At 37.1% G+C, this 17,072-nt stretch overlaps 1 protein-coding gene across 5 annotated transcripts in view; it reads right to left on the reverse strand.

Annotated features, from left to right (window-relative positions):
• VTI1A (vesicle transport through interaction with t-SNAREs 1A) overlaps positions 1-17,072 on the reverse strand; it is a 347,971-nt gene that overhangs the window by 279,603 nt on the left and 51,296 nt on the right. For all 5 annotated transcript variants that reach the window (XM_084846214.1, XM_084846215.1, XM_084846212.1 and 2 more), the window contains one exon: positions 7,857-7,934. In XM_084846214.1, coding sequence (XP_084702340.1) covers positions 7,857-7,934 — 78 coding nt within the window. The remainder of the gene's footprint in view (positions 1-7,856; positions 7,935-17,072) is intronic.

Below are 17,072 nucleotides of genomic sequence, written 5' to 3' on the forward strand. Positions count from 1 at the left end.
AAGAAGTTCAGGTATTAAGTAAAAGTTGGTTTCTTTTCAAGAATCTGCTAATATTTAATATTGCCACCATTATGTAATACCATATTTATATATTTATTTAGCCACTTTATTAATATGCTCAGACTACTGCTTCTAAAGTACAGTGGAAACATGTCAGTGATTAAGGTTTATAAGTTGTCATATTTGTTTACAATAATGTTTCTACTGCAATATTTCACAAATGTACAATGTAAAAGGTATGCATATGAAGCGTCATGAAAACGTTTAGCTTTCTATTTTAGAATTCACAAAATAGAATTCATGAAATGCTTGAATAAGTAATCATGAGGTTCAGTCCTTGCTTAGCACATTAAGGGTGCAATCCTATGCAAGTTTAGATGGAAAAATGTCCTACAATTCCTAGCATTCCCAAGCCAACCATGCTAGCTGGGGGATGCTGGGAGTTGTAGGACCTTTGTCCATCCAAACATGCATAGGATTGCACCTTACCTGTTTTAAGTTTAGTATAGTGGCTGAAGGACTATATTACTCCCTCAGTGGTATTATATAGCTGAAATAAAGCTTAAGTATGTGATGGGTAACTCCCATTTGTTCTCCCGTTTCCATCATTTGACCTTTGCTCTCTATACTATCTTCCTCCTTCCTTCCTGCTTCCTCCTCCCTATGGCAAACTGAATTGTAAGCTCCTCAGGGCAAAAGTCTGCCTTTTGCTTATGTTATTCTGTAAACCACCATGTATATTAACAGCATTACCATAAATAAGAAATTAGGATAGGGCTCAAGGATGTTGCTTGCTCAACTGCATTTTTATAGTGGTACTTTCTTCATCACATCAAGCCATTATAGTGCAAGTTGCAAAGGTATGGGAAATAAAAAGTCCATGATTGATCAAACAGTCTTAATGTATTAAGGAAATCGATAAACCAAGGATTCCTCTGTAATCCATTTGGTTATATCCCAGTTCTTGCAAAGCATGAACACCATCACTCAAAAATGCCCCCTGCCTCACCCCTCTTTTGAATTAAACACATTTAGGCTATATAACAATGCCATCCACTAACCACAAGACTAAACAAGCATAGTACGTTGTTCTCTCTTTCTTTACCAAGAACTCTGAGTAGTCACTATGCAACCACCTCAGAAAACTGGCTCCCTGGCCATTTTTACTATACCAAATCTCTAAGAGTAAGAATATGAATTTTAAAAAACATAAATAATAGTGTAAGCATTTGCTGTGCTATAAAATAAGACTGAGGAGGAACCTTCAAAAACATACTAGAGAATGTCAGGAAATGACCATCAGGTACTTTTATACATGCTTCGGAAGCTGCCACTTCAGGTCATTTTGTAAGATGCAAGGAAAAAGGACTCAAATCTTCATTCTCTACAGCATATGCACAAATAAATAATAAATACAGGAGGCACAACTGAGCATACATCTACCTGGATTCTGTTTTCAACGTGCAAGCAATATTTTCATACTGTTTTGTATGCCAGTAGGTCTACACAATGATGTATTGCCAGTATCCATCCTTCAAGCAGATTTTTTTTCTCCACTAACATGGTACCTTCTCTAATATTGCTGGGATATAGAGGTATTTACTTCATCAAAGATTGTGTGATGCAGATATCATTACAGGATCTGATTAGATCATGGTATTCTAATAGAGATCAAATAGTAGTTTTTCTTCTTTTTTCCAGTGCCTTTAAATTATCCCTTTTCTCTGTGCTATCAAAGAATGTTAATTTTAAAGGTTTGATCTAGGGATTCCCATGTAAGTGTATAGTTATTAAGGAGAAAGAAAGAAAGAAAGAAAGAAAGAAAGAAAGAAAGAAAGATTTTTAAGCAACGTAATCAATATTTTTTTTGCTTTGTGCAGATTTCCCTGCAACAATGACCAAAAAGATCTACTTTAGATTTGGAAAACCAGCTTTAAAGGAAAGCTAGACAACAAAAAGCAAGGAAGTACTCACCTCTTCACGTAATTTTATCAACTGCAACATGAACGCACAAAAAAGATAAAAAGGAAAGAAATGGCAGGAAAGAAAGATCAGTTGTGTGACAGGATACAGAATTAACATTGACAATTTATCTGTTTACATGTTTAGCATTTAAAAATCACAGACAAACACATTAAAAGAACCTAAACATAGACTACATGAAGAGTTTTTTGAACGAATAAAGATCACTTTCTCACACTGTCACATTAAACAAAGGGAATAGTGTGAAATTCTCTTTTAAATCACATCTAAGACACCATCATGAAATAAAGGGGAATGACTTCATAGAAGTCTATAATATAATGGAGGAACACAAGTTTACTATTCCTCTCTTCTAAGATAGTACAGCTGAAGTGATTTTGTACATACAAGTTTTCAGGATGTTTTTGTAGTTTTAGCACTGACACCTGCTTTTTTATGTCTCCCAATACATCTACCTTATTATACAGATCAGAGTAACTGTAATAGATGGCTATTGAGGCACCAGTTTATATACCAGCTCTATTTTAGCTCAACTATTTTTTGTCAAAAATTAATTAAGCCTATGCAATTCAGTATACCAGATTACTAGTATGTGTCCCAATTGAAAATAAATGGACAAAAAACAAATTAATTATTAAATTATGCCATAAACACAATTTTGACTATGCAATCTTCTCTGTTTTTATATAGAAGTTATTTCACAAATTCACAAAGTGAGATGGGAGAAAGTTATTTTCTCCCATCTCACTGCTCTATTTTGCTCTTTGAATTGTATACTTTTATTAATCTTATGGTAGCAGGGCTCCTTTCAACCGATATACTCAGTTATAATGCAAAATATTCTTTATTCAGAACATTCTGGTGTTGGGTGGGGTACAAAGCACAGTTATTCCATTTGCAACAAACAGAGCTAGAGTGAATGTTACTAAGTGGGCGGAAGGTTTTCTCATTGACGCACTTTATTCTGACAGTTAAGGTGGCCACTTCTAAAACTGGCCATTACCAGTATATGCACACATTTGTGAACTTATTTTAAATTTGGGCATAGAGTTGAAGGTCTCTCTCCCCCGCACCCCCTCGAAATGCAAAATTTCCAACTACAGAAGAAACAGAAGAAGTCCTTTATGCTCACTCTGTCAATCTAAAATTAAGACCCATACTACTGCCACACAAATCAAGAGATGGTGTTTCTAATCATTAGGAAGGAAGCTGCTGCAGTTAATAGCTCTTTAGAAAAGAATATTTCCAAGGATTTGATATCAAGAAAAAACACACACGTTTTCCAGTCCAACCCCACCTGTTCTTAAATTTAAAGCATTTTGCAACTTCTTTCGGTCCTTCTCTTGCTTTCTCCTCACTTTCTTCTCCAAAAAGATAAACATTAGGTCTCTTTAAAAGAGATGAGCTGAGAGCTGATCACATCATTCTTCCCCCCACCTCCAGGTCACTATTCCTCAGCTGGCTATGATACTTTAGGGGCTAAAGTTTAAAACTACTATCCTGCAACAGAGACTGTTTGGGGCATGACACCCTACTATAGTCAATGAGAGTTTTAAAATGCTCCACATTTGTTTTTTCAATTGGTTCCAAACAAAAAAAATGTTCTATCTTGTTTGTGCTGCATGGCTGAATTTAAGCTCTGCATAGGATTTGCAACTAAGCTAAGTAATGGGAGATTTTCTTTTTTAAATGATAGCTGAAAGATATTCATTCAAATTAACAAAAGTTTTTTTTCCTCATTTAACAATGACAGCACTTGATGAAATTCTAACGACTTCAATTTTTTAAACGTAATATATAAAGCTTGCCAAACTCAGACAAACAGCATTAAAATGTGTGTAGCCACCATTTCAGGTTATGATAATCAGCATATTTTTGAAACAAAGATGCTTCTTTCTCCCCCCTGCCCCCAATTTGATACAAGCGGTAATCTGTTCTTTTGTAGACTAAAAAAAAATCTGGTTTACGCTGGTTTGAACCAGTGGAATCTCTTGTGGCTAAGCCTTCTGCTGTGAGTGGAATAAAACTGCATCGCAGAGTGTGTGCGTGTCTGTGAAGCATGTCACGTGACATGGAGAACTACCGAATTTTTTCCTCCAAGAAGCTGATAACGCTACTGCCGTTTCTGCCCGCATACAGATAACGAATAAATGCTGAACTCTATTAAACGCCCTTTACACATTATCATGGGTCGAACACACAATTTTCTGAACTTGTGATGACAGTCTATTTATTTTGCTATAAACTCTCAGCATGTAACGAACAGATTTGTGACTGGTAATGATCTGCTCTGCCAGGGCTATATGAAGTGATACCGACCTTCTTTAGATCTTGAGGAATTAAATTGACCAACTTCACCCCCTGGACTGTTTCTGGAGTTTTAACACACTTTATGCACAGCAAGTCCAAGTCTTACATTATCAGAATTTGGTTGTCAAAAATTAGGTAACCATATCACTGCAAGAAATGTATTTCCTATAGGTAACATATATGCTGCCTTGATGTACTTCTCATTTTAGACACTCACACAGATAACTAGTGTTCTAATTATTGAGAAATTTCTCACATCCTAACAACTCTAGTTGGATAAAGGTAGGATTTGTAAATGGCATAAATTTACATCCAATATATTTCTGCAAGCAAACAACTTATTTATCTAGTGTGTGCTTTCTTTTCTAAACAACATATCCATCACCCTCTCAAGTAAGCCCCAAATACTAAACTGAATCTATAATTTAGTACTGCAGAGCTGCACTGTAGAGCTTTGGCCTTTCAAGGAAATTGATAAATTTGGTCAGACAGAATTAAAGACAACTTGAAAACACCAGAAAACACTTTTAAAACATCGATATATATATATAATGTTCTGTGTTGTGTAATGGCAACATTTACTTGTTTAGAAATCCTAAATAAATAAAGTGTGCTCCTTGGAAAGAAAGATAACCCAACTACGTACCATTCTGTTTTTGTCTCCTGCTTTTACAGTTCAAAATGAGCTGCATAGGATTACTTTTCAGTGGATGTGAATTGGAAGGAAATTAATGAACACAAAGGGAAAGAAATTACTTAACTAAGCACAGAAGATACTCCAATGAACCGACAGCCATCGATCCCTACCAAGAATGTTTCTGTTTTAAAGGGAACATTGCAACATAGTCTGACATAGAATAGCAACTTTTACATTCATTGATATACCTATCATGTATGAGTTATTGCCTTAAAGTAGGCAAAAAATCATAAAAATCATCTTGAACAATGTTGTCAACAGGGCCCAACAGGCTTTTGGTTTTTGTTTTAAATCAAGAATCAAAATGCTGTAACATAGAATTTCAAATATTTCAAAATCATTACCATTTCTAACCAGATAGTCTATTGCAAATTACTTGAGGGCAAATTCTATATGCCTACTAGATTTAACAAAATTGTGCCATTATACTTTGGAAACACAACTACACAGAGAAATAGACCTACAGGTAACTCCTCATACACATGTTAGAATGTATTACAGGGTATATATTCTCAAAACTGTAAGACATTTAATATTACTCTCTGATCTAGAGTTAATCTCACTTTAGAAGTTTCTAGCTCTCTTGGCTGGTCTCTACTCTCTACTCAGATTTTTATCAGGTGGTGTGAAGAGCTCAATATCCCTACTTTGCCAAAATCCAAAACAGTGATTTGTATGCAGCATCTGCTTTTCAGAGATTTATGTATTGATTTATGCTACATTTGGGGATTAGAGTGGTGAAAAAAACACTTTCATTTCTGCAGTTTAACCTTAACCTGATTAAGTATATTCAACATGGTCAACATTTGTGCCAGAGAGATGAATCTGGACATTGCGCGTATAGAAGTTTATCAGTCTTTACATTTATTTTGAATATGAAAGCCTATAGGGTTTTTAGCGCTAGTCCCATAAAGTTCTGACCAATTATACAGATTAATAATCATGCTTTTCCCCTAAGGATATACTTTCTAGTAACACAAAACTGTAGTACTCTAGAACAATTGCACAACTTCCTTTTAAAAAAGGATAGACTGATTGGCAATTACAACATTCTAGGACAGGGGTAGGCAGCCTGATGTTCTGGACTATAAGTTTTAAACTACAACTCCCATCAGCCCCAGCCACCATGGTCAATGTTCGGGGTTTATGGGAGCTGTAGTCCAAAGCATCTGGAGGGCATCAGGTTTCCTACCTGTGGTCTGGGATATACATGGGATGTTAACTGATTTAGGAAAGGAAGACAATATTTTCTTGCCACAGAACTACTCTCTTTCTGTGTTAATTCAAGGCAACATTCAAACAATTCCTTCCTCCTTTCATACACATACACAGTCTAAACAAGTTGTTGACATATGTAAAATGTATCAAGCAGTAGTTCTCAAGAGATAAAAAAAAGTTTCTCCTCAAAGCTGAGAACAAAAGTAAGAATTAGTTTGTTAAAATAATGCCTTCTGATTTAAACTAAGAGCTCTTATAATTTTAATTTCAAGGCTGGTGCTACACAAATTTCCTTCGTAATCTTAAAACAAGATAAAGAATTAAAATTTTATGATACAAACATTGTTTTCTTTAGGAGTTGAACTTTGTCAGTACTATGGGATTGTTGAACATTTTTTCCTGAAATAGATGTCCACTCTGAGATGAAAACCTTTCAAACCTATGCAAGGTATGAGCAATCCCTTTATTAAATGAGTTATATTTTTCCTTAGATATGTATATTAAGATGCCATAGCCTATTCAAGCAAGGGCATAATCCAGGCAAGTTAAATACTGTCAAGTTCCATTGATTTTAATGGGAGAGTGAAGCATAAGTCAATCACGGCACAATGGGACTTAAAAGTTCTTACTCTTGGCTGGGTATAATCTAATTTTAATGTAGAATGCAATATGTGGTAATAACACACATGAGGGAAGCAAAGATTTAACAGATTCAAATAATGCATTAAACCATTTTCTAGCTTTTAAAATCAAAAATATTAAACTGGTATTACTGATACACTGAAATCAGTAATTAACTTCTCTTTAATACTGAAGAAATGTGATTTCTTTATAAGATACTTAGCATCATATCTCATTATCTCAAATTTGAACTAACTTTATCATGTAGGAAGGTCTCAAAGTTTTAATCAAGGATAAAGGCAGACAAAGTAATAGTTCTTATAAAGAGATCTTTAGCTACAGCTTTGTATAGATATAAGCAGGGTGTTAAGCCATGAAAATACTTATTTTAATAATTGTAAAAATCCTACCCCAGTACTGGCTACAGTGTAATGAACACCGTGAACATAAGAAGATTAATAAACAGACATATAGCTTTCCCTTAAAAACACTATTTTATACTGTATCTACTTTTGTATACTTTTTGGCATAATTTGCAGTTTTATGCAGAGAAGAAAATCTAGTTCAGCGAGACAACCCACATAGAAACAGAGACAAACTGTCAGCTACTGAAAGCTCATTTTCATTTGTTTTGCCTGCCAGTGTTGATTTCATTATACTTCATTCTTATCAAAGCTGAATTATGTAATTTTTTATTCCTTTTACATGTGTTTGAGGTGAAGATCTTGGCTTTGTTGGCAAACACTGTGTTTCAAGTTATTCCTTAAGTACCAAATAATAAAGAAGAAGAGAAGAAAAGATTTTTTTTTAAAAAAAGATAGCAGACTGATCACAAGGTAAAGGGTTAAATTGTAAGATCTCCTAGAAACATTTTGAAGTTGATTAAGACTCCAGCTTTGCATTAAACAGTATCACTTCCACATGAGTTGTTACTAATGCTGTTAAGGAGCAGCTTGAGAAGCTCAATGAGCCAATGACCTCCTTCACCCTCCAGCCACCCACTAGGGCTTCTTGATTAGCATCCTACCTGGATCTCCGAGGAATTCCCATCATCCCCTAGGAGCTCATTCCGCACCTCGTCACTGTAGGCAATCCGTGACCTTTTCTGTAAGACAAAAAAGGAAAAGGAAAAAAAGTGTGAGCAAGCAAAGCTCCGGAGCCATCACTATCAAGGCTGATCATCTCAAAACCTCGAGAGCCCTCTAATGGATACCTATTTGATTTAAAAAAAAATCTCTAAAGAAAGTTCTTACAAACAGCAACAGGATGTCAAAATCATGCAGAAATCATCAGTATTTTAGTGGGAATCTAGAAGTAATTTTTAAAATCTGAATTAGCCTACCAAAGCACAGCATACACAGGAAAACTTTCCCATTAAGAGAGAGGGGATTCAGAGAATTCACATAATCAGGATTTTGGGATCACTTCCATTATATTTAATGGAAATGATGCCCAAATACAAATTACATGAATTCTCTGGATGCCCTCTCCACTGAGTAAGTCCCATGTCATTTTACACACCCCTAATTCTGTTTAACCAAATGTCTGATTAAGTGAGCATTTTAGATATTTACCAAGTCACTGAGATAAGTGAGCTTATATTGTACAGAATGCCATTTAATTTCTACAGTTAGGAATTTGCATTTGCATACATAGATATACTAATAATGATATCAAAACAACAAAGCAACTAGACAAAGGGCAGAAGATTTTCCATTCTCTTCCATTTCCCTGCTGCCCTACATTAGAAAGAAAACTTTTAAACAAAGAAGAACTACTATGACTCAAAAGGCCTAATGACAAGGTCTGCAATCCAGTTGATCAGAACCATGCAGTGAACTCACTACCCTGACCGCAAGGGAAGGAGAAGGCTTGCAGGGGAACAAGCTTTGGCTTTTTGTGTTTGTTTGTTTGTTTGTTTGTTGGAGGGAGATTTATGTAAACCAAACTGCAAGAAATCACTGTGAGTTGCTGCTGGGGGGGGGGGGAATGATGTACTCCCTTTCTCCCTATTGGAGGCAAGGGCTCATGATAAAAGAATCTCTCCTCTACACTGGGATACAAACACAGATTAGATTGCAAGGTATCATATCAGGCAACTCATACTGGACTAAACTAGATACGATAAAAATTGCAGCCTTGTTTGAAAACCCTGTGATGAAGTTTGTCTTTTCTCATGGTGTATGAGGAAACCGAGGAATCCTAAAACTGAGATTCCCACGCAAAGTATCTAGCTAGTTTCTGGGAACATGCCAAATGAAACATGCATTTCATGTTGCAACAGCATCTAGCAGCCAAGCTCATTACATAAAAAAAATAAAATTAGAGTCTAATTGGGAAAGAAGGTGCTTTAAAACTAATCTACAAGCAAAGGGCTGGATGCGCCTGATCTTGTCTGATCTCGTAAGCTAAGCAGGGTCAGTCCTGGTTAGTACTTGGATGGGAGACCGCCTGGGAATCAGGCTTCCTGCACTGAGCAGGGGGTTGGACTCAATGGTTTTGTTGGCCCCTTCCAACCCTATGATTCTATGAGATGCTAAACTCTATACCCTAGCGAAGTACACTATTTGAAAATACTCTTTTTTTTGTGGACATTCTGAAAGTGGGCCTGGGGTGGAGCTTGAATCTGAACATTAAAGATATATCAACTTTCATTCCAATACTTCAGTCTTCAAAAGGACATTGCACTGTTTTTACATATTTGGTGGCCACCTTGAAAACAAGGCTCAAGCTGGGGTTTGAACTTGAAATGCTGAACATTGTCCTGAACATACAAATTAACTTTAATTCTGACGTTCCAAATCTTTATTGTAGATATTGCATTGCATTCTATTTTGCACGTTTCTGCCTTCTTTGAAAACAGACATGGTGATTTGAACTTGAAATGTATAATTTGCTCTGAATGTGTGTACCAAATTTAAATTCAATACATGAATATTCAATGGGGTTAACATATTACAAGCAGACAAACTTCTAAACAAAATGCTAAACAGACCAGCAGTTAAACCAAAGGACTCACCATTACTCAGCAAATAAGTTGCAAGTTCCTTTAGATTCCTTTTTTAAAATCATTTTTTAAATGATCATTTGTGCAACATATTACCTTTATAATTATGCAACTAGTAGTACTCAGTAGAGAGGACGTGGTCATAGAAACCATGGGGAATTTGTATAATGGACATAGCGTATCCAGCCCCCCCCCTTTTTTTTACTATTTAGATATCTCAGACACAGCAGTTTCACATTAACCAAGTAAAAGTAGTCTCTACAGCATTAAAGGAAACAGGAACCTTTAAAGAGGCTCTGGTATCAGAGCTGCCTGTTTAAATTATTCATTTCATCACTATGGGAGACTAAAACACTCTGCAGTATGCAAGAATATCATATGGAGATGGGTTTTGTTTTTCTCTTTTTTCACCAAAAAGCCAACAAATTGGCATAGATTGCTCAATTATGATATTATCCTATTTTGTGTTTGATATACATCAGACAAGGAAGGAAGTTACAAATGCATGTCAATACATGATCCAATCTTTCTTTTCTGTTTAAGATGTTGTTACTTCTTCTGAGGTCTAATGGTTTAACCAAGCATGATCAAATCTCTCCCCTTAGCCATGGTATTTGCGCTATTCAGTGTATGCAACCATGCTGACCTGAAGGCAACATGCACTGCCCATGGGTCTGCCCTCTGCTAAGCTTCTGAGCAAGCTGCATTTACTCTTTCAGGTCTGCACCAGGATTACTAAGTCATCCAAAGAGACCTGCCCCATCCCTGCAGTCCAAGCACGTGTGTGCGCCCGCACGTGCAAACCCCCCCCCCCCCGAAGTAGATTCTTATCTAAACACCTGGTGGTTGTTTCACTTCCTATGAGTTCTCTGACCTGTCCTGGTTTGGGAAGGAACAAGCGCTTTCTCCCTAAATCCAATGTATACATTTGTGTGTGTAGGCTGACAAGACTGAGACCCTAATTACATGTTACATTAATCACAATAATAGTAGTTATGTATAAGACAGGCTCTTTTGCTGAGAATTCTAAAGCTCCTCCACAGCAAGGCAGAAAATGCTGGAGGGAATAACAGGCAAACATGTGGGGAAGCTTTCCCCATTGGCTGCACCCCTCTCTCTGTATTTATCTCTGCTTATCTTACTTCTTGCTTAGTGGGCTAATTGTCCCTAGTAGTTGAGAGGAAGATGACCAGAAATTATTAGCTGCTAAAAGAGAGATGAGATAAACAACTGAAGGATGAAGAAAGGAGGCCAGCAGTTCCTACTTCCCTACAATCCCCTCCAGAACTCTGCAGAATTCCATGTCACATCCTGGCTTTTGATGTGATGAATGTAACATGTAGCAAAGCTCTTAAACCAGCCTTGCCCACTCTGGTGGCCTCCAGATATTTTGGACAACAACTCCCAGAATTCCTGACCATCAGCTATGTTGATGGGAGTCCAAAACATTTGGAGGGCACCAGGCTGGGGAAGGCTGTCACTTGGCTGGCAAGATAGTATTACAAATGTGATAGTACCAATCTTAATTTGGGAAAGGGTGTGGTCAGTACTGTTACTGGTGGCTCATATGCATTTGATTTTGACTAATGTGGATTTGACCAGTCCACAACCCTGGTTGCCTTCTGCCAGATGCCAAGAGGAAGGATGCTGTAGCTAAGTGATACAGCATGTGCTTTGCATATACAAGTCCCAAGTTAAATTTCCCACATTTCCAGGCATAAGGCTAGCAAGATTACTGGTTGAGACCTGAGACAGTCACTGCCAGTCAGAGTAGATGGTACAGTGCTAAATGGACCAGTGCCCTGAAAAGATTTAAAGTTGCATCACATGTTCATCCGCTAGCCTCCCCTGAGTTGTCAGATGAAACCTCAGAGGAAAATGTATCTTTTACTATTACATGAAAGACTAACCGAACCCCTTTCCCCTCTGACTCTTCATGGGAGAGAAAAATCTCTCATTTTCTGCCAGGCTTTGGAGAAGGCTGAAACAGTGAGAAAGCCTTATCCTGTTTTCCCTTTCTCCAAGCATATAGTTCTCTATGTGTGCCCAAAGGAATCTGTGGCAACCAAAAGCTTGTGGCAGATCTAGCTTCTGGATCTGAAATATACATGCAATAAGAGCACATTGCACCAACTACAAGTTATTCCAGTCCATATATGGTAATTCTGCCCACAGCCTCTGAAACGCATCTGTCTAGAATCTTTAAAACCTAGGGCAGAGTCTATAATGCAGCATCAGTCTGAATAGATTTTGTTTTGTTTTGCAAAGAATATTACATACTTTGCTATGACACAGGTTTGTCTTTTATTTAGATTTCATCATATATTTGTTTTATTTCAATATAATCTACACCATAAATAGAACTGCTAACATTTATTGCCATGGTCCCTTTATTGTCATGATCTCTCTCAGTTATAAAAGAAGCTTTATAGAACAACTAAACCCTTTGACTACAATTAGGATCAACTCTACCATATTCATCAATAAATAATTTGATACTACTTTTGATCACAATTTCATCCCAAAATGAATTGATCAGATAAAAGACCAGGCCTTTGAACTAAAGTGCCCATTTGTTCTTTCAGGATCTATCTAAAATATCAATACAGCACTCCCGATTGTCTTTAAAATAATAACTTCGATAATCTTACCAGCACCCCTAAATGAAGCTGATTCTCATTCATATAGCAAGAAAAGGTAAGCTAATGTAATAATTATAAAGATGCTATGCTCTTAACTTTACCATTCTGTACTGAGTATAAATGTGTACTGTAGCCAAATGCAAGTGTGGTAGTTTGTGCTGGAAAATGTCACACATACAGCTACATTTTGAAGGAACCCAATTCATAATGCATTTTATAAATAGTTAATGACTTCTATACATAAGCTAACCAGGCAAATCAAGAAATTGTCAACATTTTTAGTCTTAGTTGTCAGTTACCACTGTCTACTGCTACTTTATATGTATGTTTCTAGAAGAGACAGAAGCTTTACAGTGTCTGTAATCCAATGCCTTTTCTGGGCAGCTCAATATGAGTTGAAGAGTTCCTATATACAGATCTTGCCCAGTAAAGGGTTGTCAGTGACAAGGTTTTTCTTTCTGGCACTCCATTCTATGCGTGTGTGCAAGACACTGTGCACACAGAAATGCTGCTTAACTCTTCTAGGCAGAAGCATACACATGTTCTCCTTAAAGAGAAAGGTATGGTTTTGTGCCACAAAAAGGAAAGGTTATCTCAGTTCAGCCGAGATAAAAATGTAGCATTTAAAAACACACACACATTGTTGTAGAAAACTGAGCTGATACTCCAAAATGAAGAGGGTCCCCAGGGCAATTCTCCTGAACTGCCAGCTCAATTGCCTACATATTGAACAGAGCCATCTAGAGGATATAGGACATTCTTCACTACCTTTTCAAAGAAATAGTGCAAAGGCATCACTCACTTTTTCACAGCGATTGTGCAGTTTTTCAGAAAAGCACCAAATTTACACCATTGGTGGACTAATACATGGCGATTATTTGGCTGTGCACATGTAGCCAATTGAAATGTTTTTCCACCCTAACTGAGCATTGTATAAACGCACAGTGACATACATATCAATCAAGATGATACGGCCACCGTTTATACATTCATTTTAAAACCTATGATCAATCATACAATAGTAATTGTTGGAGGGTATTTTTTACATAATACAAATGTATACATGTACAGACATTTGAAATAGTATGCCTGTGTTAGCCACATATAATAGTGCACGTTCATAGAAATCAAGTAGAAATATGGACATATGTTGTTAATCAGTGGTATCAATTCTTAATTTAATAAACATTTGAGCTGGACAGGATTGTTTCTGGTTATTGAACTTAATTTCTGGAGTATTCTCCCTCATAAGCATTCCCAGCACAGTGCATAGAAAGTTTGGCTTTTTGCACTTGCAGCACTTCTGTTGTCCTTTCATGCAACCAAAAGACAGCAGCTCACAGAAAGCCTGGGAAGATTTAGGGATGTCATCCAGAGAGGCTCATCCATCTAAATGCAGCCCCAGCTTCTTTGAGAAGAAAGGACAGGCCCTGGACACAGTGCCTAGCCCATGACGTGACCACTCTTATACCATTCTCAATCAGGTGCAGAGGCACATACAGTACCACATGCCTCCAAATCTGAAAACGATCACTATGAATTACTCTACAAATGGTGTAAATTTGGTGCTTTTATGAAAAAGTTTGCAAATGCTGCGAGTCACACATGTAACTTAGCTGCACACGTGAACACATGTGCTATACCTCATGCCTCTGTATCTGAAAATGATCACTATGTAATAGTCAACAAATGATGTACCTTTGGTGCCTTTTAAAAAGGGTGTCTATGATTGGCCAGCTATGCCATTGTACTAAAAGGCATAACCCAGGGATGAAGTATGCTTGCTCTCACCTCAGGTGACCAAGTGCTATAGTTCCAGGCACAGCTTTGTTTTGTCAAAACAGAAGTTCTCAACTCCAATACACATACAATAGTTATGATCAGACCACAGATTATGGAAATACAGTTTCCCATTTACAAGTAGTACCATGGTGTACATTACTAACTTGTAAAGTCAATTATCTGTACCATCCTGCTAAGTGGTTAGGAAAATTTACACTACATCAGGTCCATATGTGTGATAAAATGGTTGTCTCCATCCATCCAATATTCTGAACCAAAGTGGGCTAAGACTATACCAGAAATAAAAGCCAGATTTGCTCTTGCCCTGTAAGACAATGATAACTGCTGTAATAACAAACCTATTGCAAGTCATACATATGTTTGCTTCACAGACATAATCCTGGCTACAGAGTCTACTCTTTTTCATCATGGGGTTCAGAATTCAAATCTGAACCCCATGATAAAGAGGCTACAAAGTCCATCTTATAATTCATAACCTTAAAAAAAACACACAAAAGCAGGGAACAGAGTTGGACTGTTCAGAGACCATTTCTGTAGCTACTTTAAATGTACCACAATACCCAGACTTTACGCCAAGGAGCAATTTGATTCCAGGCAGACATCACTTGGTAAAGGAACAGGTTTTTTGCATACTGATTCTCTTAAAGCCCTGTTCAAACAGATACACTTGCTCAGTTCTGTCTGGCAATTTGGCTTTAAACAATCTGTCTGCTTGACCCAAGTCTTAACATTTCCCAACTGAACTGAATATATTCACAGGCAAACACAGTTAAATTAGAAATGAAATGAATTAATTCAGCTTAAACTAATTAAGAACTGTGATCTGCAGCACCACCCCAGTGTGTAATTTTACATGTGTAGCAGAGGACATGTAGCCACAACTATAAGAATTCTGCTAAACTACTAATCTGAGCATAACAATGAAGTCAGCCTATTACTAAATCATATGAGAAGTTAATTTCCATGGCCCACACGTGGCAAAGCAATTGCTTAAATTGCTTCACCTGGGAATTTAATACAATGTTATCATCAGACCAGCCACATGGTAAATAGATTTATAATACTTTCCATGTGCTAGGGTATGTTGCATATGAATTAAGCAACAATCTGGTATTATAATACAATCAGCTCTTTTCCATACCTGGTAGACAGGGTAGTTTGCTAAATTACTACCTATACAGCTACATCAATAACATAAAGATGGAAAGAGCAATGGGAAGAGAAACAATCTCCATGGCACATGACGAATTTCACATAGAAACCAAATGAGATGTAGATATGAAAAGGTGCCCAAAATTATCAGCACCCAACATCTGTACAACAGAATTCAAGCTTGCTCATATCTATTCAATGTTGGCCTAATTTTCCATATTCCATACTTTAAATTACTCACTGGCATTCTGCGGTGTTCATACTAGCAAAGGCAAACATTAGCCAGCTCACTTTAGTTCAACATATTTTCAGCAGTCAGCCAAATAACTGAGGGATGGTATTTTTTTCCATGGCACCTCAACTTGCATATAAATTTTTAAAACCTTCATTCACACAATTACTATTCAAACAAGTGTAGAGATACAAAAAAATAGGTATACTTCAAAAGAACAGTATTCATTAACTTACCTCTGGTTTCATCTCAATCATACTTTACAAGAATGTAATGCAATTCTAATGAACTGATCAGATGTAAGATGTATGTAATAAAGATACAATGGGTTGGATCCAGATTAAGTTAGTCACACTTAGGTCCCATTGAATAGGCCTCTATAGGAGTTAATCTAGTTGTGCCTATTCACATCGATTTCAATGAGACCTAGGTGCAACTAACTTAGTCTGGATCCAGCCATTGCTTGTGTGGCCAGGTGTCCTACTTACAGAGGACAGTGCTCTATTTGAATGTCTGTCAGAAGATGATCCTCTATTTGAAGGTGTCCTTTGAAGGGCTGCCCAGTTTAAAGATACAGAACCCTAAGAAGGGAGAGCAGCCAGGGGCCTTGAAGTTGCCCATCAACAGGTAGCACCTGGACAGCAGTTTAGTCACCTGGTCACAATCTTCCCCATGATGGTGTGATGTATTGCATTCCTATTTAAACTATAATAGCTATTTCTAAATTTGCATCTATGAATATAAATCTATACATATAAAACTTAGCGTATGCACATTTTATGAAAATCTGTGACTTCTTTGTCTTCTAATATATTTCTTCTTTTCTGGATAGGAGTAAGTTGCCATTCTATCTGTAACTATCGGGGGTGGGGTGGTTGTTTAATTTTTAAATAGCATTTTTCTTCCATTTCAGAGTCTTAAAGAATGCCATGTTGAAAGGGAAAAGCCAACCATTTACTTACACCACATCCTACGCATGTCTACTTAGAATTAAATCAGAATTCAATGAGGCTTACTCCCCAATAACTCTGTCTAGAATTGCAGTCTTAAAAATTAATTCATAGTATTTAGATGTGTTTCCCACCACTCTGCCAGAGCAGCAGTGCAAATTAATTCTGCATCAATTGTGCAGTGACATAATAATTGATACGCTAGGTATTACATCATCACACCACCAATGGTATGAACTGAGAGCTTCACGGTCTGAGGCTAGGACTTAACCTAGTAAGTTGCCCAGGACTGCACATATCCTCCGGGCATTAGCAATATCAGCCTCTGACTAGAACTTTGTAGGAGCGCTCTAGACTGGCCAGGCCAGGAATTAATATCAAAAGCCTAGTCTTCATTCTGCCTGGTCAACAGATCAGAACCTCCTGTCTACTGTACTTCAGGCTCTGGCTCTAGCCC

The sequence above is a fragment of the Heloderma suspectum genome, chromosome 3 (genome assembly GCF_057233095.1).
Source record: "Heloderma suspectum isolate Gila_16-S chromosome 3, 16-S_ref, whole genome shotgun sequence".
In the NCBI taxonomy this organism is placed as follows: Eukaryota; Metazoa; Chordata; class Lepidosauria; order Squamata; family Helodermatidae; genus Heloderma; species Heloderma suspectum.